This window comes from Falco biarmicus, chromosome 6, assembly GCF_023638135.1.
Source record: "Falco biarmicus isolate bFalBia1 chromosome 6, bFalBia1.pri, whole genome shotgun sequence".
NCBI lineage: Eukaryota > Metazoa > Chordata > Aves > Falconiformes > Falconidae > Falco > Falco biarmicus.
The window spans coordinates 24625001-24650757 of record NC_079293.1 but is presented as its reverse complement, the minus strand read 5'-3'; the positions used below and the strand labels follow the sequence as shown (position 1 = coordinate 24650757).

The 25757-nt window shown below is 39.3% G+C and overlaps 1 protein-coding gene across 11 annotated transcripts in view; it reads left to right on the top strand.

The window, feature by feature from the left end:
• Positions 1 to 25757, top strand: part of MYT1L (myelin transcription factor 1 like) — a 305889-nt gene that overhangs the window by 277156 nt on the left and 2976 nt on the right. For 7 of the 11 annotated variants that reach the window (XM_056344592.1, XM_056344598.1, XM_056344589.1 and 4 more), the window contains 5 exons: positions 490 to 573; positions 1917 to 2138; positions 20011 to 20102; positions 21847 to 21956; positions 25478 to 25621. In XM_056344592.1, the coding sequence (XP_056200567.1) occupies positions 490 to 573; positions 1917 to 2138; positions 20011 to 20102; positions 21847 to 21956; positions 25478 to 25621 (652 nt within the window). The remainder of the gene's footprint in view (positions 1 to 489; positions 574 to 1916; positions 2139 to 20010; positions 20103 to 21846; positions 21957 to 25477; positions 25622 to 25757) is intronic. The other 4 variants (XM_056344600.1, XM_056344591.1, XM_056344597.1 and 1 more) reach the window with 1 other exon arrangement.

The window sequence follows — 25757 nt, the reverse complement described above, 5'->3', positions numbered from 1 at the left end:
CGTTCCACAGGATTCTTACGTGACATTTGAGAAGGTCTGATAGTGTTCCTAATGCGCTCCCTACAGAAATCTTTAGTCTTACCAAGAGATCCAAAGACTCCTTTTGAGCCTGTTCTTCCATCCCTCTCGGACATACAGAGGACGTGATGTCTCTCAGCCCTGAAATACTGACTTCTGTTCCTTGTAAAGCTGTCGCTGCTTGCTGCTGAGTCAGCTGGAGGGACTATTAGTCAGGGAGTTCAAGAGCTCCTTTCCCTGGCTCCTTGGGGACTGCCTGTGTGTGGTCTGCACGGTGCCTGCAGTCCTGTCCTGCATCACAAACTGAGATACGCGGATTCCCCCTCGTGGCTGCATACTGCAGCTCTCCTTATTCAAACCACTTGGAAAATGGGCAGGGTTACCTGTTTTGCAGGTTTTTCGAAAGTGTATCCCTTGTAAACTGTACCCAAGAATGAGAAACTGCATTTTAAAATGTTTTCTTTTACTCAGTCTTTCAGGCTGTCCGCGAGCAAAGAAAAGTGGAATCAGGATAGCACAAAGCAAGGAAGACAAAGAAGACCAAGAGCCAATTAGGTGAGAACAAATATTGTAAAAGGGCCTTCATGTGCTTTATAAATTCATACATATCTTCAGGGTTTTTATTAAGTGTTACTGTGTGATAGTTATCCAAGAGCCAAAGGCCACGCTGATTTCTATGAATGGACTGCAAGTCAAGGATCTGTGCTGATCTTTATGGCAAAGGACACAATGTTCAGCCAAGGATGCCATTCTCTATAATTTAGTAAAAGTTTTAAATATGTTTTTCACATGAAATGAACAAAATTACCTAGATCTTTAGCTCCCAAAAAACCCTTAAATGTGTTTGCATACTAAAGACAAACCATTCATGCTAAATAAAGTAGTTACAGGAATAGAGAAATGAGTATTTGTATGAGATTGCTGCAACAAATCTGACTGTTAATGCAGTCTGCAAGAGGAACAAATGCCTGCCTGTAGGTCTTAATTTCTTTTTACAAGGTTCTCTGACATCAGTGACCACTGAAGTCTGTGGATTTAGTGACTGCTTAGACCATTCAGGACTGGATCCTCGGCAGAGAGTTGCAGCCATATTTTAGTGTAGGACAAACAACAAAGTAACTGGCCTTGTTTTGACATGTGTTATGTAGTAGTGTACTGAAAAAACATTGTTTTCCTCACACATTTCACTTTGAAGATTCTAACCTGTTCCTTCTAACCCTGGTTATTTGTTTTTTAGAAGTATACGGGGCAAATGTATGGGGGAATTCCCAAGTAAGGAAAACCATCAGATGAATACGAACTGCCTTCATTGATCTCTCTAGGCTGTAGCACTAGTTTGTTATAATCTCTCCTATTCAGAGAGTGGTGAAAGGTGCTCAGCATTTCTGATGAGGTGCTATGATCATTTCATGCCTAACTGTTTATACCTAGCATTTGCAGGACTTCAGACAAGTCTTCTTTAGTTTCCATACACATAAATAAAATGTACCAAGGATTATACTAAGTAGGATTTTATGCTTATAGAGTTTTTATGGGCAATTTCCCTGCTGAGCAGAGCTCAGTAGCCAACATTTCAATTCCAGAGTGGTATTTACTGTAATGAACACCTGCAATTCAAATAGGCATCTCACTCCTTTTGCTGCTATTGCACAATACCAACAGCTGTGACTTCGTCTGCTGGCTAGCCTCCTTACAGTTTATCAAAGAACATAGTTTTTTCATAGTAGTAACGTTCTGCTTGTAATTTTACCCGCTACAGGGTATCTTGACTATTTTTAAGACCACAATGCGTGAATGTTCTTTTCTTTTCATGTCGGGTTTATTTTGACTTTATTGTAGAGGCTACCAGGTATATGATGGCAAGACAATAAAGTTTATCTCATCTATCTGCTATCCAGATGTCCAGTTCCTGGTTGTGATGGTCAGGGTCATATAACTGGAAAATACGCATCCCATCGCAGTGCATCAGGGTGTCCTCTAGCTGCCAAAAGGCAAAAGGATGGGTACCTAAATGGCTCACAGTTCTCTTGGAAGTCAGTGAAAACGGAAGGAATGTCATGTCCAACCCCAGGATGTGATGGCTCAGGACATGTCAGTGGTAGTTTTCTTACTCATCGTAGGTGAGTAACTGGATTATATTTTTCACTTATGCTTATTATTGAAATTAGATTAGCAAAATTTGAAATACAGCTTTTTGTCATGGCATTTCTCTCTTCCTTTTGAATTCCATTATTACTTTGAAAAATAATCTTCCTACATATATTTGTAGATAACTGGACATCAAGATGCACAATTGTTTTTTAATGCAAGTCCTTGCAGATAGAGACCTGAATCCAAATCTATAATACACAGAAAATTTTAGGGAAAAAAGTGTGTATGACAATACTATAAGTCTGCTACTGCTTTATTGAGTGCCTCTGGACAAATTACCTTAGGATAGACTTTGTAATAAACATCTGAATTCCCATGATTTTCAGAGATGTCAAACACATTAATTCCAAACATCAGAGCATGGAACTAAAGAATTTAAGGAACCAGTTCCTTAAATGAAGTACTTTTATTCATTTGGTAATGAAAATGTTTGCTCAAAACAATAAATGTAGAATACAACAGATTAATTCAAAATAATGGAATACAGATATGTGACAAAATAAATACAAAGCCCAATTTTTCATAAACTTAGCAAAATAAGAGAACTTCAGCAATGATATTTTTCATCGCTTTTAAAAGATTAAGGAAGAGAAAGTGGCCAGTCTATTAGAGATAAATCTTGCTGCCATTTTAGATATTAGGTCATGAGGAAGCCAGGGTGTTCTTAGAGCTTTGGGTGGAATTTTCAGCCTGGACATGATTATAATGCCAGAGCAAATTTCTTATTTTATAATCACTAATATAAAACTCTATTACTTCAAGTATGTCAAGCCAATGTGCCTAATTTCTCACCCTTCTCCAGGCAGACCTCAGCTGAACCTCTGTACCTTTAGTTAACTAAACTAACCTGATCTTGTTTTGTACTCAGTTCTAGATGTAGAGGTGAAAAGTGTAATTCTTCCTTCTCTTGCCTGTAACTATTATTTCCTTTGATTTTTTCTTTGACAGTCCTTTCTAGCTGAACTCAAAAGCCTTACCTGAAACCTCTAACTGTAACCTAAGCCTAACTGCAACCTCTCTAGACTTCGTGCACATAGTTCTTATTTATTGTTTAGGTTCAGAGTTGTTTTTCTACTCTGTGTTTGTATGGTACCTACCAGGAAGGGATTCTGGCTCATGACCTGAAGTGCTACCTAAATGGTCAAATGTATTACATAGCCTGCAGCTCCCATAGGATTTAGGGAGCAGCAGATGGAAAAGCCCCAACCATTTGTGCCGATGTCCAAATGTGGATTTAAGTTTCTGACTTTCAGTAAAATATCAGTATTGGTGTTCATATCCAAGTTTAGCTTTCTTCATAATGGTGTAACATTTATTTAACTCACAGAGATCTGTCATTAAAATTTTGCAATTTTTTTACCTTTAGTGGAAAGGTACAATATAATTACTGAGAGATTGCTTTCGAGGAGTATTTACATAGTATTTACATTTTCAAGGAGAAGATTCTTGCAACAAGAATAACTGACTTCTAAAAGAAACACACTGATACTAAATATAATTGTTCTTCAAAATTAAAGGGCAAATGGTACTTGAAGGGTTTGTGGTTTGTTTTTTTTTTCTATAGGAACGTTTTCGTGAAAAAAAACCCAATAAAATTCAATTTTTTAATTATTTTTTTTTTTTTGCAATAGGGAAACCTAAATATGACATTGTCCTGGTTTTCAGGTTTCCATTATGCACATACTAGCCATGTGCTTCCTTGAGTACCATTATCTTAAGCAGAAACTGAGACATGTAAAAGGCTTACCTTGTAAGACCAGTTTTGGGGCAAAAAGGTCCATTGTTAAGAGGAGAGCACTAGATGAAAGTTTGCTTAAAAAGACTCACTGAAGTAGACTGAGCTTACTTAATTATCTTCATGTAACAAAGTGCTGATATTCTAAGTTGTGTGAGCAAGTTTAGCCATTTCTTGAAGCATCTAAGCTATAGCAATATTGATAACAAGCCATATTATTTTAAAGATATGATTAATTCTTGTAGAATTCTTAAGATGCTGTTAAAAGGGCTTAGTTAATTTTCTCACACAAATAAAAGGGCTTGGAGCTGTTTTAGATGCCTTAGGATAAGTTACGTGGCCTCCAGCTGTTGCTCAGAAAGGTAGGTCCAGTGCCATATTTATCAGCCTTAGGAGATATGTCTTCTCCAACGGCATTTCGTACCTGTATATGGAAAACTGAATTGAACTCTGCACAGAGGGTTCAACTTCAGAACAATTCACCTACTTTAAGAATCTGCTTGTGGGTGAACAAGATGCATTTACTTTTCTTTCGGTGAATGGAGTCTATGGGTCCTGGATAGTTGCTCACCTCACTCAGTGAAGTAGACACCTGCCTTTAATCAGAGTTGTATCCTAAATGTCACTGAGTGTGTCAATGGGGAGTGGGATTCCCCTGCCCATGAATAGGTACTTTATACCATTTGAAGTGTTCATAGGGCGTGCAAGGTGGCCGTACTGGGTTGGTAGAAGTGACTGAAGATTTGTGAGAAACTCCCGTTCTTTGATTATGGCAGCTGAGAGCTGACCATGGCTCACAGGGGATCTGGAAGGGTGCTGGTCTTGGTAAACGAATGGGCCCCAGAGCTCCATGGCCGCTTTGACACATAGTTCCCATGCAGACATTTAAACCTAGGTGTCCTAATCTGGAGTTCAGTCCCACCTAAACCACAGACTAAGAATTTCCTCACCTAAGGATGAAATATTCCCTCACTTTTAATGTATCCATTTCATTAGGCTGTGGTCTCATCTTCTACCTCTGACAACATTTTGCTGTACAGCTGTGGCTGTAAATCTCAAACTCCGCCTTCTGAAAAGAAGCAGTGCTGTGACAGCTGCACACTGAGACAAGGCTGATGTACAGTGTTTTGCAGGCATAGATGTGTTCAGCATGCGTGGGGAGAAAGCAGGGCTAAGACCATTAACTGAGTCAGTAAAAGCTCCTTGGGAGGTAGTAGGTAAAAGTCTTAATTTTTGTCAGGATGGATTGCTTTTCTCCTAATAGGTTATTTTTCTTCCCCAGTACAAGTGTTTTTCTATCAGCAGACTTCTCAAAGCACATGTATTAATTGCAGGTGTAGTTATCCTTAATGTGTTATCTGAGATTTTTATATTCTGCTGTATTTATCCAAGCAGCTGTACTATGGGAACTGGAACAACAGACTGCCTTGTGAGAATGATGCCAACTGTTGAATTTATTTTTATATATATATATATGAGAGAAGTTTTTGAGGCAAAGATTTCTTAGAGCTGCTGTTGCACTTTGTACACATAGTGTCATTCTACTGATATCAATGGACCCTGGAAATGATTCACAAGGGCTGGTAAATCAGCCTTTAAGTAGTTAAAAACCTGCTCTAACCGGTATCACATAGCCTGGAATTTAAATTTATGTGTATTTGTTTGTACATGCTTCTGAAGCAGAAATAAGTAGTCAGTGGAAAAAGTCACATATTTCAGTAAATTTGAATCCTACCCTACGAACAAAGGCACCAGCAGAGGCTTCTGTTTTTTTAATGTTTGCCATGCCTGTCTGCAGAAATTTCTATGGATAGTTTTATTTTGTCAAGGAGTTTGCACAGGAAAGAATAGCAACAGAGGGTTATCAGTAGGGACTTGAAGCATAGGATTAAGAGTACTGTGCTTCAAAAAGGCGTCTGTGCTAGCAGGAGAGGCCAGTGAGAAATTAGGTGACCTATCAGCAATATGAAAATGAATTGGAAGCCATGTAAGCATGGAGTCAGTAGATAGGTAAATGACATAGGTTATATTGAAATGTAAATTAGTTATTGTATTACAGCTTTCCAGTTTGGTTCCTGAACAGGCCCTTACATCCCCATACTTAATTTAAGAAAATTTTTCTGGATGGCATCATTTCCAATACTGTAATCTGGGGGAACTCAGAATATAGTTGGATTTAGCAACCCTGGTCCTTAGCGCAGGAGGGGAAATGTGCTTGGGCTGACTTTAGTGGAAATTACATGCAGAAATGCCTTTTCAGATCTAAAACAATGTTCTTGCTCCCATCTCCTGCCCATTTTTATTTAAATCAGTGTTCACCCATTTCAAACACAGTAATGTGGCTTTTAAATTCCCTTTACTATGGAGAACTGTTGCTGTTTAATCCCGGTAGGGAGCTCAGCCCTGCACAGCTGCTCACTTGCTCACTCCCAGCAGAATGGGGAGAGAATCTGAAGGGTGAAAGTGAGAAAACTCGTGGGTTGAGACAAAGACAGTTTAATAAGCAAAGCAAGAGCCACACACACAAGCAAAGCAAAACAAAGAATTAATTCACTACTTCCCACCAGCAGGAAGGCGTGCAGCCATCCCCAGGAAAGTAGGGCTCCATCACGTGTAACAGTGACTTAGAAAGACAAACACTGTATCTCTGAATGCCCCCCCTTCCTCCTTCTTCCCCCTACTTTATATGCTGAGCATGACGTCGTATGGTCTGGGATATCCCTTGGGTCAGCTGGGGTCGGCTGTCCCGGCTGTGCCCCCTCCCGGCTCCTTGTGCACCCCCAGCCTGCTCACTGGTGGGGCGGGGTGAGGTGAGGAGCAGCAAAGTCCTTGCCTCAGTGCAAGCCTGCTCAGCAGTAACAAATGCATCCCTGGGTTATCAACACTTTTCAGCACAAATCCAAAACACAGCCCCATACTAGCTACTGTGAAGAAAATTAACTCTATCCCAGCCAAAACCAGTACAAAATCATATGCTAGTAGAGCTATAATATACAAGAGATGATCAAATTGTAAGTATTTTCCCCATTTACAAGCTAATGCTAAATAAAGATGAAAATGTACAGAAGGGGAGTTTTTCTTTAGTGTACTCTACCCTTGCTGAGGACAATGGGTCTCCCAGATCTGTAAACAAGTTTATAGAATAATTTTGTATTTGGGCAGCAAGGGCACGCTACTGTGTTTGCAAAATGTCTAGTGTGCTGGGAGGAAGTAATAAGTAATGGACATCATGCAGTGCCTTTTCCCTTCTGAAGGGATGTATGTAGAAATTGTGAGGTGGTTATGGGAAACGTTTACCTATGACAGTTATGGTCTATCGACTTCACGCACAGGAAGGTTTAGTTGATGGTAAGGCTGTCAGAAAGCCTGCAGAAAGATAATAGCAGCACACTCAGATCAGCCATTGCCCCATGTGTATGTCCTGAGGTGAAGGAGCACTGCCGGTGTTGTTTCTCCTAAATGTTCTAGGTTGGTCACAGCTCTGAGCTGCACAGCTGCATTGCTAAGCTTGGGAACAGGCAAAGATGAAAAGACAAAAAGATTAAAGCTCAAGACAGGAGCTGCCCTCTGCAGCTTCTTGCTAGAAGCAGGCAGATACTGACACTCACACAGATCCTCAGAGAACCTCTGAGCTCCCAAACACTGAAAGCATTCAGGACATGTCAAATGTGAGGGAAGGAGGACGGAGATAGAGATTTTCATGTGCAGATCCTTTTTCTCATGAAATAGGCTTTGCTAGAAATAGATATTGTATAAAAAACGTGTGTCATCGACCTTAGCTCCTGAAGGAAAGGTTTGCAAGTGCCACCTACAGTCAAACCTCCTGGTGCTCAGGGCTGCAGCTTGAGCCTGTGTCCATGAGTGCCAAAGGGGCAGCAGGTCTATAATCCAGATGCTTTGATGTGCATCTAGCATGTGATCTGCAAACATATGCGAGTGGCTGCAAATTTGCTCCTAAATTACTGTAGAGCTTTCAATCTTTGTTTACCTAAAGCCACATCCTCTCTTAGCATCAGCATTTTTCAGCTTCAGCTCCTAAAAACGTAAAAATACATAGCATTAGTTCAGTGAATGAGTCTTTTGGAAATAAGCTATATGGTTAAAAAGGGCATAGGGAGGCTTTGTATTATTCTGATTATTATTTTTTTTTTGTACATAGACTGGCAAGCTCTGTTATTTGAGCAAAATCAGTGCTGCAGAGTCTTGGACCTGAAGTAGTCTTTGTGTTGACGTAGTGTTGTATGAGGCCTATAGTTAAGACAGCAGGACTTACATTACACTAAGTTGTCTGAATTCTAAATGCCAGCTAGTCCTTTTGGTTCGTGGATAAATGAATGTGCCCAGAATTTTGATGGAGGTAATCAGTTCCTAGCAGGTGTTGGCCTTTTGGCAGGATAGGAAGCTTATTTGAAATAAAGCCTGAATTTAAAAAAAATAATAATATCAGATATTTGCAAATAAATGTAGAGAGAAAACTGAGAAGCGTTATTAAACAACTGAAAATATAATGTTGTTATATCAGATCTGAGATTCCATATATACATATATATATATATACGGTGCAGCATTCACTGTGGACTAATGCAATTTAAATATATCAGAAGGTGCATACTAATACTGTGGTTCAGTGATGTTAACCACAGCGCAAAAATGAGATATGTCATGATAAAATACCTTGTGTAAAAAACAACAAAAACCAATTCATAGAATCACAGAATACCAGGCTGGAAGGGACCTCAAGGATCTCTGATCCAACCTTTCTTGGCACAAGCATGGTCTAGACAAGATGGCCCAGCACCCTGTCCAGACAAACCTCAAAAGTGTCTAGTGCTAGGGAATCTACCACTTCCCTGGGGAGATTATTCCAGTGGCTGATTGTTCTCGTGCAAAACTTTCCTCTTGTGTCCAGTTGGAATCTTCTCAGGAGTAACTTGTGCCCATTACCCCTCATCTTTCCCTTGTGACTCCTTGTAAAAAGGGAGTCTCCATCATCTTTGTAGCCACCCTTTAAATACTGGAACATGATGATAAGGTCTCCCCTAAGCCTTTCTTCATGTGGCTTCCCAGCCCTTTGATCATCTTTGTGGGCCTTCTCCGGACCTTCTCCAGCCTCTCCACATATTTTTTGTATAGCAGGGACCAAAACTGAACAGGGTATTCCAAGTGTGGCCTGATAAGCACTAAGTAGAATGGGATAATGACTTCTTTATCATTGCTGGTGGTGCCCTTGTTGATGCAGCCCAGCATCCTGTTGGCTTTCTTTGCCGCTGCAGCACACTGTTCACCCATATTGACCTTGTTGTCCCCCACGACCCCTAGGTCCCTTTTCCACAGATCTGCTCCCCATCCAGGTAGATCCCAGCCTGTGCTGTGCTCCTGAATTATGTTTTCCCAGGTGCAAGACCATACATTTTTCTTTGTTGAACTTCATAAGGTTCTTTCTAGCTCACTCTTCCAGCCTATCCAGGTCTTCCTGCAAGGTGGCTCTCCCTTCGAAAGTGTCCACTTCCCCACTCAGGTTTGGTATCATCAATAAGCTTCATCAGGGTCGACTTGATGCCATCATCCCGATCTCTTATGAGATGTTAAACAGCATTTGGCCTAATATCAGTCCCTGGAGGACACCACATGTGACAGGTTGCCAGTTTGAAAAGGGGCTATTTACTGCCACCCTCTGGGTGCTGCCTGCCAGCCAGCACCCCACCCGCCACACGGACCACTTGTCTAGGCTGTTACACATCACCTTCTCTAGGAGGAGGCTATGGGAAACTGTGTCAGAAACCTTGGAGAAATCCAGGTAGACAATATCCACCACTCTCCCCACATCAGCAAGCAAGTTACTTTGTTGTAGAAGACAATCAGTTTTGTCAAGCACGATCTGCCCTTGGTGAATCTGTGCTGGCTTTTCCCAATCACATGCTTCATTTGACTTGTGACAGCCCCCAGGAGGATTTGTTCCATAACTTTCCCAGAGACTAAAGTAAGACTCATGGGCCTACAATTTCCTGCATTGTCCTTTAAGCCCTTCTTGTAGATGGGGGTGACATTAGCTCTCTTCCAGTCTTCTGGGACGTGCCCCAGTTGCCACAACTTCTCAAAGATTATGGAGTGGCCTCACAATGACATCAGACGGATCTTTTAACACCCTCAGGTGGATATTGTCAGGGCCCATCAGTTTGTAGGGGTCAAGCTTCTGTAATGGTTCACACGCCAACCTATCCTTCACTGACGGTGGGTCTGTGGCTGAAATCAACCTGGATTTTTGTTCCCAAGGCCAGGGGCTCAACAGTGCTGCTGAAGACAGAGGTGAAGAAAGGTTTGAGAATTTCTGCCTTTTCAGCATTGCTGGTGACTGATTCACCTCTCCTGTTCAACAGTGGGCCAGTATTTTCCTTCTGTTTCTGCTTGTTGTTTACATAGCTGAACAACCCTTTCTTGTAGTTATTGACATCTCTGTCCAATTTCAATTTGAGCTGAGCTTCTGCTTTTCTAATGCACCTCTGCATGCCCTGGCAATGCCCTTGTAGTTCTCAACAGGTATTCATCTGCTTTTCCATGTCTGGTACGCTTCTCTCTCTGTTTTAAGCTGACTGAGAAACTTGCAGTTAAGCCAGTTGTGAGCATCCTTTAAAACACAAAGAATCCAAACTGCCAGATGAATTCTCAAGATGCTCTAAACTTCCAAAATACCATGTTTGTGGTGAATTTGTGTCCAGCAATTATATCTGTAGGGAACCAAAGGTTAAAAAGCACTTTTGAAAGGTATTCCTATGCTACGTTGAAAATAACGTTGAAAATGATAAAAACTTTGCAGAGAGGAAATATTTCTTGTTCTTCCATTTACGTATTTATAAAACATAAATATTATCAAACTCCACATTTGTAAGAAGCTTTTAATATGCAACTCATTAAATTATTTGATAGCATCTATTTCTAGGCAGGTCTCCTGTCAAGTCAACTCTTGTCCTTTGTTTCATTTGTTGCTACACTAAGTTGACGGAGTGCCACTTCTGAGTCAAAATTAATTCACTCTTAATTCCCATTGTTTCACTTTTTCCCTGGTAGGTTTTTTTAAGTTGCTTAGGGTATTTGTTTGTTTTTCATCTGCCTGTCCCCTCCCTACCATTGACTTATTTTGATGTTTCCCACCTCTTTTTTTTTTTTTTTTTCTTACAAGCTTTATGTCACAATTCAGCAGGAGAAAGTCATACAATGTAAAGGGTATAGAAAAACAAACCAAACTCACTGCATTTAACAGTAATTACAACTGACAATGATAAGTGTCATCATGGTGACATTGCTGAAAGATGACAGACATGCAAATGTGCTGACATTTCCAAGAAGGCAAAGAGAGAAACATGACAATAAAATGTAATAATGATATACATAAAAAAAGAAAAATATTGAACGGGAATCTGTGAGGTGGATCCTGCAGTACAAAGGATATTTTTACACAGGAATTTTGTGTTGACCCATAAGCTCAAGGGAGAAGGTTCTTTCTAAATTGCTTTTCAATACCTTCCTGTTCCCATCCTCCTCCTCCTCTCCTGCTGCATCTGTGCTGGCACTCTTCCCTTCTCTGTCCCCATGGCTCCTGTTTGGTCTTTCTTCCTACTTCCGTGCTTCTCAGTCCTCAGCATTTGAGGGAGCTGGCCCTCAGGTAGCTTCTCCTGAGCACTGGGAGAACAGGACAGGTGGTCTCACTGGTGTTGCTTCCAGCAAGCAGCCCTCTGCTCTGGCCCCTGCAGCCACACAAAGTATGTGGAGGCTCTGGCAGCCAAACACTAACTCACATTTACTGAGCATGTCCTAGTGACAGTCTGTCAGAGGTATATGATTCTGCCAAATCTACATTTGCTTTCATGAGGACAGCAGAATGCCTCTCTAAACTCAGAGCAGTACCCCATGAAATGTCAAGTTTTGCTCCAATTCACAATTAGAGAAATTCACTGAATCATTTGGGGTTGATCCCTGCCCCCCCCCCCCCCCACACACACACACACACACTGCTTCCAGTACGTTCAAAACAAGATATATGGACAAAACAGTAGTATACAAGTATATTCTGAGGAATGGAAATTTTTTTCCTATGACGTTTGGAGAAAAACTGAGCCTGGCCAGACACCTACCATGGAAGATTTCAGTCAGATCAGTTAAAATTTGGCAAAAGTCTGAAGTGACTGAATGCAGAGCCTGGTTGATGTAAAGAATTAGGCCTTTTGACTGTGGGTAGTTTTGCCAGCTTTTTTCATTACGAGCTGGAAAGATGGAGTAGCATTTTAATCAGATGTATAGTCTATTAAACTGGAAGGCTCCTAACAGAGAGCTAATCTAAAAGGACTTAAGAGGTTTACTTACCTTGGGAAAGTCAAGAAGAAAATAATATGAAATTCATATTAGAAAAAGCAGACTGCACAATATAAACAAGAAAAATCATTTTGCTGAGCAGACCTGACAAATGCCAGCAGACAGTAATTTGTACAGGTGCTTGCAATGTGACATCTCCTTGATTTCAGACACTTAGCAGAAGCTCTCTGATTATAATCCTGTTTGTCCTCATTCCAGACATAGCCCATAAAAAAGCAGAGATGACTGGATGGCTTTTCAGATTTCAGGTGGGACAAATTTTCCACTTGTACCTTTTTCTCTCTGCTGTCTATACAAGTGCCTGGAGAAACTGTGCTTCATTTTAAGTGCCTAAGTGAGCTGGACTTGGTCACTAGATAGATCACTTGAAATATGGAATGGCCTAAGAGCACTAATCAGGGGTATGTAGCTAGAGATACCCCTTACCTATTCATACACAGGGAAGTCTCCGCCTGTTTTCTCCTTCACAGTACATGCCCTATTCAACTGACCAGTAAATCCACTGGTCTTCAGGTCATCTGTCCTGTTGTATGCAGTCATGGGGCATGGGAGAGGCTGATAAACTGCAGTAGCTAGTCGCCAGCTCCTGGGACACTCAGTGGTGCCCCATGAAGTGCACACTGCTTCCCTGTAACCTAGTGCTAGGGCCACCTGTAAACCGTGTGGTGTGCTGCAGTGCTTCCCCGGTCACCGAAGAATAAATGAGAGATTTTTGGACAGACGTTGCATCATTGAGCAAGAGCCAAACCTCTTTCCCTGTTCAGGGATGATACAGGTCAAAGCTCATTAGCGCACGTGAGAAGCCCACCCACCGAGCCTCTGTGCTGACTAAGCAACTTCAATTAACAAAATGTGATGTAAATTTGCCACAGGACTACTGTGCCCAGATGAAGGGCAACTTTGGCAGAGCTCTTACAGTTCCAGCATTTCAAAATTCATTAATTGTTTTTCTGGTGTATGTTTATGCCTCAGGGGAATTCCTTTCAAACTGAGTCTGTTCTCAGCGCCTTTTCTCTCAGTTTGGCAATGTTTACAGTTCTGCATAATTTGTATTTTTGTTTTTTCTTACTGATGCTTGTTTTATTCTTTTGTTATGAGGGATGGGCATAATTAACCTATAACACTATTTTACCTTTTGAATCTCAAATAAAAACCAAATACCTCTCGTCTTCTGGGTATCATAGCACTTTGTATTGTTATCCATTTCGTGCTTGACCAACCAGATTTTAATGCTACTATTAACCTTCCTCCTGTAAAATAAGGAAGTAGTTCTTTCCTGAAAGTCTTTGTGAAACAGTGATCAGATATCATTAAAATAATTTTGAAAAGCTTACATTTTGTTTTAATCATAATGACTATATTTGTTTTATGGCCACTAGGGTAGTGTTTTCATTTTTCTTAGTTCTGGAACCAATACGAAGGCTCATCTAAACAGAATAAAATCTCAGCTACTTTCCTCAGAAGCTTTGGAAAGCAACTTGGATTAGGACCTACCACTTTCCACGTTAGATCAAGCTTTTAGTCTTTTTAGCTTAGATTCCCCTCTTGATTGAAAATTTAAGTGAAAGTTCTTAATCACCAACATTCACCTGTGAGTTGTAAGTGCACAACAACAACAACAACAACAAAAGCTTTAGCCAGGGAACAAGACCTAAAAAAGGCCATATTAATCAGAATTGTTCTTTTCCAGTGAAAAATTCTGAAATTGAGCTGAACAGACAATTTTTTCCAACACTGCACAAAGGCAGTCAGGGTTGTGTGGCCAGTGGGGAGGAGAAGAGATTCCTTTATGAGTTGCAGCATTCTCCATGCAAACAATACTAGCTTGTTTGCAAAACCTCTCTCCTGGATTCCCTTTACTTCACAGCTCAGTAAGAAGCTGGGGAAAAGCCAATCACCGTTGAATGTAAATAAAAATGAGTGCTGGGCTAGGGAGGGGTGCTTTTATCTCTGCTGGAGTTGTGCATAGAGTGTTTCATCCTTGAGGTGTTTAGCAGAATTTACTCATGGGAATAAGCAAATCACTAAAGCTGATACCTTTCAACATAGAAAAAGTGAGTGGTTCATGGATTTAATATTAAACCAAGGAAAGGGCTACTTTGATCACTAAGTGTGATCTCTTAACTTGAACTTCAAACATTACCAAATAGTTCAAGAGCTTAGGCAAAAAAAGTAAGGTTTCATCCATTAACAAAATAAACCAGTAGTTTTCACTGTGATCTGTATTACCCTGAATTTCAGAAGAATTTATGTCTGGGGCTTGTTTTGGATCTATCTCTAGTTAAAATAGTTCCCTTGAATGTGACTTGTTTCTTCCTCTAGTCTATGGACAACGTTATTTTTAATAAACAGGAAAAGTGTTTCATTTTCTTAACTTCTTGAAAAATTCCTGTCATAGTGAACCTATAAACATCTTACAGTGTTTATAAAGTCAGCCCTCAGGATGCTTTATGGGTACTCCAGGTTGAGGCTCTGGTTTCTTTACATCCTGTTCTTTCCTTCTTTGTAAACTTCAGTACTTCACACGCCAAATACAAAAGTTGCATTTTATTTGACCTCTGTCTTCTCCTTTCCCACATCCCTACTTCACTGTTTGGAAAATGTTTTCTTCACTTGACAAGCCAAGTACAATTCCTTCAGCTTCAAGAGGGACCAGACTGCATCTGTCTGCTGAGGCAAAAAATGTATTTAACAGAGCACGGCTAGAACCCAGATAACTAGAATCAGTCACCCAGGCAATTGTACCAATTGATCAATGATCCTCCACTCTGATGGCCTCTCTTGTTTGCATCCCTGAAAACAGTGCAATTGCATTCTTGAAGGAGTTCAGGATTTTAGCCCACATTTATTTGTTTTTAAACTAAATTTCTTGGTAAAGTTGCACTAAACACTAGCTAGATATCCCTTTCAAACTTTTTTCCCCACTAATTTCCCTTTTATTTTGGGACCAATTTCACCTTATTTTCTAAGTCCGCTGAATAAATGTCAAGGCATGGGTTGGAGTAACGTCACCATCCTAAACAAGTCTAAACAAGAAAGAATATTCACATCGTGATGCAATCACCGTATACTCTTTATCCTAATTTGTGCGTATCTAGTCTTTCTGCATACCTTCTAGATGGTTGTGTTTCTGTTAATCACTACACTTCAGGACAGTTAGGGTAAGATGTAGGTGTACATATGGATGGACCTTATTTTGCAGAATTTATACAGCTGCTAGCACTTCACCTCTGCATGCCTCCATTTATAAAGTCTTCCTGTAAAAACAAGCCTGTTTAATGCAGGTTGAACTTGCAAGGCGTAAAACGATCACCCCTTCTACCTGTCAGTCCTACAGGCGTATAGTGTGTAGAAATGTCTGTTGCATGGGCAGTACCATGCCCTGCAAAGCAAAGCTGCATGATAGGTCCCACCTCTCGGTTTATCACCCATGCCCAACAAAAGCGTTTCCAATATCAATGGTGTGTTATGATCTCAGAAGTCTCCAGCCAAGCAGCAAAAATTAAGACCTTGAACTCGCAGCTGCTGCTGAATCAGGAACTCTGAGGAAGCCAGGAGTTGGGTATTTGCTTCTCACAGCCCCACCAAAATGCTGCTGCTTCAAGCCCTGTGGCATCCACAATTTGACAGAGATAAATGATGGCTCAGTATGTTTGTACTGTATTTACTACAGCAATACCCCAGCAATGTTAGAAAGCCTTATTAATTTTGTATTATGGAAAGAAAACTGTATTTATATTTAGTTTTGCACAGTTTCTCATGTGTATGAGAATAATGGCAGTGGCAAGTGAGATAACTGTGATGAATTCTGCTAGTTCTTTCCTGGAATGAACAGGCTGCAGAATTCCATGTTTGTGTAAAAGTCGGTATAAAGTTTGTTAAAACACAAGAAATAAACCAAAGCAGGATCACACACTAATTCCTCTTGTAACAGAAAACCTTTGACAGGCATCAACTGTAAAAGCTTTAAACTTGATGTGAGGATAAGTATTATCCATACCGAAACTACTATCTAGCATGTTTCTCTTGGTCTTTTTTTGATTATTTTGGAGATGTTTAAAGCATGCTTTGTTTAACTCTTAATGCACTGAAATGGCTTTCACTTGTACTCTTGTTTGCCAGTCATGGGTAGACAAAATCTCAAGAGATTTGAGACAAATAAAATCATATCTACTCCTTTTTGTCTTCTGTCTCCTTCTACCCCTGAGTCTTCTAGAAATCTCGAGCCACTCCCAGTCTCTCTCAGATCTCAATTCAAGCTTTTTGGTTAACTTTGCGCCTCCATGAGGATCAGCCCTTGTATAGCAGTCCACTTCTGGTGCGATGCTGACTTAGTCCTGTTTTTCATCTTACCTTTCCATATATCCTGCCCAATTTTGGTTGTTTGTAACTTAGAGAAAGAGCAGTTACCTTCAGGAGAATTAAACATAGTCAAGAAGATAGAAGGGAAGAGGTAGAATTTCCTTGCAGAGTAGAAGCTTATCCTAAAAGCCCTAATTTGCTTCTTAATTATTTAAAGTATTTTAGGTAACTTAATTAAGAATAGAGCTGAGCAAATAGGATGCATATTGCTATCTTTGTCTTATTAATTTATGAAGAATTTAGCCAAGTTAAATAAGATGTAGTAGAACTCAATTCTCTGTTCTAGATTAGTATCTACATCATCAAAATTTTAAGTGGCTGCCTCAGGAAAGTCAGCTAATCCACAATATACAACTAATAAAGAGGCAGATTTGCCGGTAAAGACCTGTAGAGGAAATTGAAGGTGTGCTCTGGCTTTGACATCTTCTCATGTTGAATTTCGTTCCTCTGGGAGTTTTGAATGCTCTCTTAAATTGTGTAAAGACACAAGGAAAGATAGGACTTTCTGTTCGTGCATGGCCTCTTCTAAGGACAGACCCATAGCAAGCTAAAGGTAGTCATAGTGGGACGTGATGCATATATTAAAGCCATGAGTGTAAGGGTCAGGAAAGCAAAAAGAGGCCTGTGATTTGGGCATGCAGTTGCATGGAAAGAAAGCCCTGTTGGCTGAAGCCCTCCTCTGTCTGTGCATATTCTATTAGATACCAGTGGGTAAGAAAAAACTAATCTGGCTACAGGATGTGGAAGCCTTCTGCATCCTCACCAGCAGGCCCAAAAACAGGCAGCCCTTTGCCTTTCCCCTCACTAAGTCATGACTCACCTTGGTGCCTTCCAGAGGAAGGTAGACCATCCATGCAGAATGACTCTCCAACGTTCCTGCAGCAAGAATAGGGAACGGGACCCAGATCTTTTTGTTTCCAGTTTATTTAGGCAGAGGGCATCTGATGCCAGTGTGCCTGAACTGCACCAGAGGTATAAGTGTCTACCCTTGCAATATATATCTTTCCAATGGAGACAGCATGGGCCAGAGACAGCTGCTATTAGGCAGCTAGAACGTGGCCACCCTGTTTTGTAGAGCAGGAAAGCTGGGCAGTGTGAATATGGGAACTTGTACCTGAGGCCTCAGGGTGAGAGCATGATTTGGAGCATGGTGAATATACTAGTAGAGAGGTCACCTTTCAGACAAGCTGAGAATATATCTACAGGTTTAGGCAGTCCTGAAAACTAGGTGTATGTAATCATGGTCTGGGAATAAGATTGGGATTTTGGCACTGAAGTTTGGATGTAGGCACACCGAGACACCTAATGCTTCTGAACTCATTTTTTTTTTGTTTCATTATTCTTCTGCACTTTCAAGTGCACGGTTCTAGCATCCAGGTTTCTTGTTTAGGGTTTGAATGCCATACTTATGGGCTGTTTGAGGGATAATTTTATTTTGAGGGATTCCCTAGGTTGTCATCAAACAAGACTTTTAGAGAAGCAAAGGCTGCAAACCAAGATGAGAATAAACTAACACAGTTCTTGTAACGCCCAGTGACGCTAACTCCTGAAAAAGACTGAGGGCCAAATATGAGGAAATTCATTAAATCAATTGAAAGGACACAAAAATTAAGTCAATTAAATGGTGCAGAAACTTGGCATATACTATTCCAGTGTTTTTTTCCCCCAAATGGCTAAGCCTCTCCTCCTTAATTTTCCTCAAGGCTCCCTTTGGGACTCAAGAGGACAGTTGATTACAGTCACACAGTGAGTCCATAGCAGAGCTTGGAACAATAGTTTGGCAACCTACCACCTAGACTACAGTGAAAAGCTACTGGATGGTGCTATTTCTTGATGCTACTAGTACTGTTCTATTATATGTCTTCTCAGTAACAGTATAAAATACTGAACAGTGATTCTTTTGCTCAGAAAAGGAAATTTTTTTAGATATTTTTCTGGGAAAAGTTTCCCCTTTTGAATGGGTGCACTTGATAATAGTAGCCCAGGATTTTCAGAGACACATTTTAATAATTAAACATTATATTTAAATGAGTAGGTCTTTATTTAAATAAATGCTTTTAAACAAAGATACCACATTCCTCAGAAACATGTTCCACATTACAGAGAGATTATTTGAGTGTTAGCTTTGAATTTGATTTATACAAAAAAAATAAAGCTCCCTTTTGGATCTGAAGAGGAAATATAAATGTGACTGTGGGCAATGAGAAGTACATGACGTTACTCAGTTTCAATGGCAATGAAACCTTACATGTTGAAGCAATAGGGAACCATTTAAGAAGTTTCCAAATTCCTTTCACTGCTAAAGCTTGCTCAAAATAAGACTATAGTTTTCCATTGTTAAATTAGATTGAACGTGTATTTTCTCTTACCTGTGATAGTAAAACTACATTAAAGATGTGATTTTGAAAAGGAGTATAGTTTGGTGTATAAAATTATTTATAAAATAGTGAGCACTGTCTGATGGTTATTTTTATTTTTACAAAAAGACCCGCTAAGAATCCATTTGCTATCAAACTGTTTTGTGTGGTGTAATTAAAAAGCTTAATATTTTGGCAACATAGGAGACAAGTAATAACTGAGTCTACATCCGTAAGTGTAACAAGCAGACATTATAAGAGATATATAGCCCTCATCAAGGCAAGGTCATTTTTATGGGAATGACTTCTCTTGGGCTTCAACAAAAAGCCAACACATACTTATTTTAAGAAACAATTTAGAAAAGGGCAATTTAGCCAGCTCAGGAGGTGATCATAGAATCATAGAACCATAGAGTGGTTTGGGCTGGACGGGACCTTAAAGATCACCTAGTTCCAACACCCCTGCCAAGGGAACACCCTTCCACTAGGCCAGGTGTCTCAAAGCCACATCCAACCTGTCCTGGAACACTTCCAGGGATGGGGCATATGATATTCACAAAGAAAATCATAGTTTATAAGAGCTACTCATTTGCATATGAGAGGTAGCTCATGTCCCCTTCTCTCAGCATTCAGTTCCATGTTTGAACATATGAATTAAAAAGGGTGGAAGTTCAGAGTGGGAACATGTAAACTCAAAGGGAAGTATTTACACAGTAACTGTTTTTAAAATAAAACTTGTTAATAAGAGCATTGTGTTTTTAGAAAATGGGACCGTTGTTCCCAGGCTTATAATTTTACAAGATATATCTGACTTTTATATTAGCTCTTTATACAAAAAGAATTTGGAAGAAAGAATAAAACCATGAAATCGCTACTGGTAAGTACTTCTTTTTCAGACTAACATACTCATTCAGTGCTGGGCAGTGAAGATAAACTTCAATACTGTTTTTATTACAGGTTTGGATTACAGATTTATTTTCAATGACCTATCAAAATTAACAAGCTCCTTACTGTTCACAGTTTATCAGGATGCCCCAGAGCTACTTCAGCAATGAAGAAAGCAAAGCTGTCTGGAGAACAAATGCTAACAATAAAGCAGCGGGCCAGTAATGGTAAATTTTTAATCATTGCCTTTTTTAATATTACTTCTTTGTAAACTAAAGTTATCATTGCTCTATAGGCTTTTTTTCGTACATGTGTATATCTTCTTTGTATACATAGTGGATTTACTGTCAGTAGACATAAAACTGGGGTTTCAGCTGTGGAAATCTGAGCCAGCAGTGGAGTGATCAGACTGGTCTGAGTTATGGCTACATAAATCAAAAACTCTAATATATTTCAAAGTAGAACATACCATTATAATTTTCTGGTTCACATCTCATTTGTCAAAGGTGGATAGGTGGTCTTACATTGTTGCAGGATTCAGAACAGAAAAAGGTTTGGTTTCCGAAGTGTTAAGTCGTCATGAGCTGTGCTCTGTAACCTCTGGCAGATGTAGATGGCCTTGTGCCATTTTGTCTCCAATAATCTGCAAACCTTCCTGCAAACCCTGAGTTGCAGGGAAGATGATGAAAGTAGCTTGGATGAAAGTCAGGATAGTGCCCTCATAGCTGAAGTGCAATAAAAGCAAAATGTAGGTGCTTCAGTTCAAATGAGTAATGCACAAAAGGCTTGTCTTTGGGGTCCTGAGTTTTCTTGGAAAACTTTATGTAGTCACTTAGCCTGTGACTGTGCGTGCCTTCTCATCTGCTGGTGTTGACTGTTTTTGAGAGCCACAGAGCATTTCGAAACAGTGCAGGAGGCATTTCAGCCCACACTGCCAGCGCAACTGGAGAAAGCACTGGCTGTCTTTGTTCAATAGCTAGTAAGCAAGGGGTGGAAGATCTGGATATAATTTTCTCTACAACTGGGAAGTACTGAAAACTGTATCTGCCATGCTTGGGAAGAATGCCTTGAGGAGCGGTATATGGGTATTTTGGGTATTTCGGGGAACACACAGCATCCTTCCTGTTAGAGTCAGGCACTGTGAAAAGGTATGCAAGGTTCATACTACATTAAGAAGAAGAGACTGGGAACACCAGTTTAGCTTTAGGAGTTCAGACTTCTACTTGCGAGAAAACAAGTCTATCTCTTCTCAGGATTATTTTATACTTTGTTATAGTAACTAAAAAGATAAATAAATAAAACCTATACAGTTTATTCCTGTCTGAATCCTTAAAAATGCAGGTACCTTTAAAATTCTGTTCTCTAAATGTTTATGCAATAAAAACTCGGAAGTCATGTCCATTTTGCAAATTATTCCGTATGTCATTATTTAATACCCTTCTGAACCATGAAATTATTAAAAGCAACAGCAGAATCACAATATATCCTGGTACATCAACAAAATTTCACTGTGTTGGGAAAAAAATCTTCTGAATTAGTTACAAATGATTTTGACAATGCTGTAATATCAAGAGATTGGCATGTTAATATATTTTATTTTCCTTCAATAGATCTGTAAGTGGTCACAGTCTTTCAAATAATTTACATATGACAGTAGAGTAGAATTTTTTTGCTGCAGGTGCATTTAGTATAATATAAAGTTAAATCAGTACATATAAAGAAAAAGGTGTGTCTTACTGATCCTCTAGGCATTTCAAACACTCTTGCTGGAAAATTACTGCAATTTTTAAAAGAAAAGTAGTGGAAAATACATTGTTTTAACTTCAAAAGAAAAGTTAAGGAATGATTCCTTTTTCTTTTTTACTGTAATCCTTTTACCTTAAATAAATTTATTTTCAAATATGGAAATAATTAATTCTCTGAACTCTGATTTAATTATTTTAACACCCCTTTTATTTTTACATCACACAGGTATAGAAAATGATGAAGAAATTAAACAGTTAGATGAAGAAATCAAAGAACTAAATGAATCCAACTCCCAGATGGAAGCTGATATGATTAAACTCAGAACTCAGGTAACAGTTTTATGAAGCCCTAAATTCAGGTGCTTTTTCTAGATGACTAATTAAAGGAAATACAGGAAATATATGTTTCTTGCATATTAAGATTTCTATCTTGATTTGCCATTTATAAAATCAGAAAACAATATCCATTATTCAATTTACACATCAGTTACCAATCAGTTTACAATCAGTTACCAAAAATAATAACAATAAAAAAAAGGCTTAATAAAATATATTCTTTAAAATAATTGCAAAAGCATGACCTGTCATGGTCAGCTTTGTATTTTCACTTGACATCATGGTTATCAACATAAGTTACAAGGTGAAGGAAGGAGTCCAGGTGAACAGCATGGCTTTTGCCAGGTCTGTCTTACAGAGGAAATTTAGATGGGGAAGTGAATACCTGTTACACTTCATCATGTGGTAGACTAAGTGCGGCCCTTGGCAGCAGGAGTGGTTCCACAGATCCAGCTTAAAGCCTTTTAGGTTCCACATAAATCTGTTGGGGGGGAGGGAAAACCTAACATTAGACCATTATTTAAAACCTCATTATTCAGCAGTGCTAAAACTGGATGGAAAAAGCAAAGGAAGGAAAATAATTGAATTCTTTCCCTAGCATTTTCCAGTGTCCAGCATAGCTTCTGGTGCTTTTTCCTTCACATGATTTAAGCACAGTCACCAACAGTGAGATTTACCACAGTTCTCAAGATTTATCACCCTTTAATGCCATGGTCATAATCATGCAATTGATCTTGATGGAAACAGAGTAAACTGTTCCTTGTTACTTCTTTGCTGCTTGTGGAGAAGAGCACCATGTTCCTTCTCCTCCTCCTCCTCTTGCATGCTCATAAATAGAAGGCAGGATCTGCCTTTTCAACTTGGGGTTTCTTTTACTTCTAAACCTTAGCCAAATTAATATTGAAACCTCACATGAATTTCATGCCTGTGTTCAGGGTTCTACTGTCATTATTCAGCCTTTGTAGGATTTGACTTTTGTTTTACACAGTTTTCTGATATGACTAAATATAGCTGTAGGGTATTGAGGAGAAAATCTGCAAGAATGTAAAGCAAGAAGAATAATGACAGGAAAATCATGTGTATTTGCGTTGGAGGAATTTGGTCCTAAGTTTTGAATCTGGTGGCTTACAATATGCCTTACGTTCTCTTTTGCCTAATACAGTACTGTAGGTGCTATTCACACACAGATTGATGTAGCTGAGATTTTAAAAAATGTAAAGCAGTTTGGTTGTTATGTGTACATTAGGTAAATGCTCCAGTTGTCAACAACTTTCTGCATTTTTAATCTTATTTTTGGCCAGATGAATAAAAAATAGTAATAAAAAAAGTTATGATAGCACTATCACATATACATAAAAGTGTATTGAGTTTCAAAGATTTAGCTGGGAATTTTGCAGCAAGTTTTAATCCGAAATGAGTACAGAAACCACACCTCAGTGGTCTTAGTTCCAGCTTTCATATCTCAGACTAGTGCCTTTGTATATTCTTAGAAATCAGATTAGGTACTATGTGGGATCACTGCATATTCTTGGTAAAAAAATCTCAGCTGATGATTTCACCATCAAATTGAAAGGATTATTTTCACACCTTCATGCAGCAGATTTAGAAAAAGTGTAGAATGACTGCCAATGATATATACTGTCATGAAAATAATTAATAGGATTCTAGAACATAGAACTACAAGAGACCAAGAAATACTGTTTTGCCAGCCAGTCTTCTTCCCTTCCTACTTCCCAGCTCTTCCTAAGCCAATCCTGACAGATACTTGTCTAACCTGTTCTTTACTTCCTACAGTAGAGATTCCACAGTCTCTGGGCAGTCTGGTCTAATACTTACCTGTTCTTACCGAACTAGCTACTGATGCCTAGCAGAATATCCCAGCTGAGTCAAAGTTCACAAAAATTCAGAGACCTCAGTTTTTAATTCATACACTCTCCTGAAGACAAGCAATTTTCATTTCCAACATGTAGGGAATTATATTGTAGTAATTATCAAAGTCAACAGTTCCTTTTATTTGCAACAGTAGAATTATATTGAACATAAAAAAATGTTTGCTGATAAACCTTTTGAAGATCATTGTGCAAGCTAGATTTCAGTAAGACTTCACAGGTGGGAAACGCATAATGGGAAAATAGTGGAAGTTCTGTGAAGTTGCAACAGTCTTGTTAAATAAGGATTTGCATCCTTATTTGTAAAACGCCCTTTTGAAAGTTACTTCTATAAACTAATGGGCTGTATTTCCATAAGCAGACTGAAACTTTAGGTCCAGAATGAAACTTGAAACATCTACCTACCAAATGGTGCCGACAACTTCCTAAAACTTACTCACCCATGGTCAAGTTAATGCTAACTTAAGAACCTTTTGCCCTTCTGCCTGCTATTACTGCACAAACCTCCAGTCTTCCCATCAGCATTTGAATTGTATCAATTCTTCCCACAGTTGCCTGTCTATACCAGTGTAGAAATGGATAAAGATTATTTTGATAATTCAAAACCTTATGTTCTTTGGCATTTTTTCCACTTCTCTGACATCTTTTTTTCACCCTCTTGACAATCCATATTTTAACCTACACACACACAAAAGCACACTGTACACTTCATAACAGATGTTAACGGTTGTCATCCAATGTGGAAAGTAAGGATACATCTACAGAGGAAAGTGTAGACAGGTATGAGCGAGCTCTGCATGGGCTCTTGACGAGGTGGACATAACCCAGCGCTCATCTGAAATCCTTATAGCTTCATTAGCACAGTGCTCTGCACAAGCTCGGGTAAGTTGCCCCTCAGCAATGCTTTTTAGTTCAAGCAAGGCACCATGCAAGGTCAGACCTAACTTGTGTCTGGTCACCAGGGAACACAGGCAGAGCATACTCTCAGTTGTCTTCACCTGTACATGTAGTCATGCCCAAGAGACCCACTCTCCTGGCTATGTGTAAATTTTCTTCACTTCCTTCAGTTTTGCAAGTCACTGTGTGTATTAGAAAACTTACATTGCAGTAACGTGCAGTTGTTCAGCTTTCAAAAGCAGCCCTGTGAATTTGCATAGAACCAAATTATACTTACAGAGAGCTAAACACTGGCAGCAAGGAGCTGTGCATGCTTAACTGAGTAGATGTATATATATACACACATCAGAAAATACAAGAAATACATGACTTGCTGCAGAATGTCCCTAAGGTAGGCTCCTAGGAGTAGAAGTGTTTAACCACATAGGTGAACTTGCAGAACTAAGGTCCTTCTCAATGCCTTTGAACTCAAGAAGAAAATCTCTAAAGCACTGGAGTCAAATCCAAGTTCATTCATTATTACCAATGCTAAAAAGACAAGCTGTTAAAGTCATACAATGTGCAATAGGAATAAGAAACTCTTAACAATGGGAATAATTGCAGGTTCAAGCAAAACCTTTTAAAGCCATTTTCTCCTTTCCCTGCCTGGTTTTTCTGTTATCTGTCCCTTCAGAGAGTGCATGCTTTATAACAGCTTGCCTTATATTACATTGTACACAAATTTGTCCATTTTAGATTACTACAATGGAGAGCAACCTGAAGACGATAGAAGAGGAGAACAAAGTAATTGAACAGCAAAATGAGTCTCTTCTTCATGAATTGGCCAATTTAAGCCAGTCTTTAATTCATAGTCTAGCTAATATCCAGCTGCCACATATGGTAAGTGATTGAGAGCACAAGTTAAGGAATTTGGCGATCTTCAGTTCACTTCATACAATAGATGTCTTTTTTTATGTTTATGTTTCATCAACCAGTTGGATATTTGTGGTAACAACACTGAAACCATAAAGATACA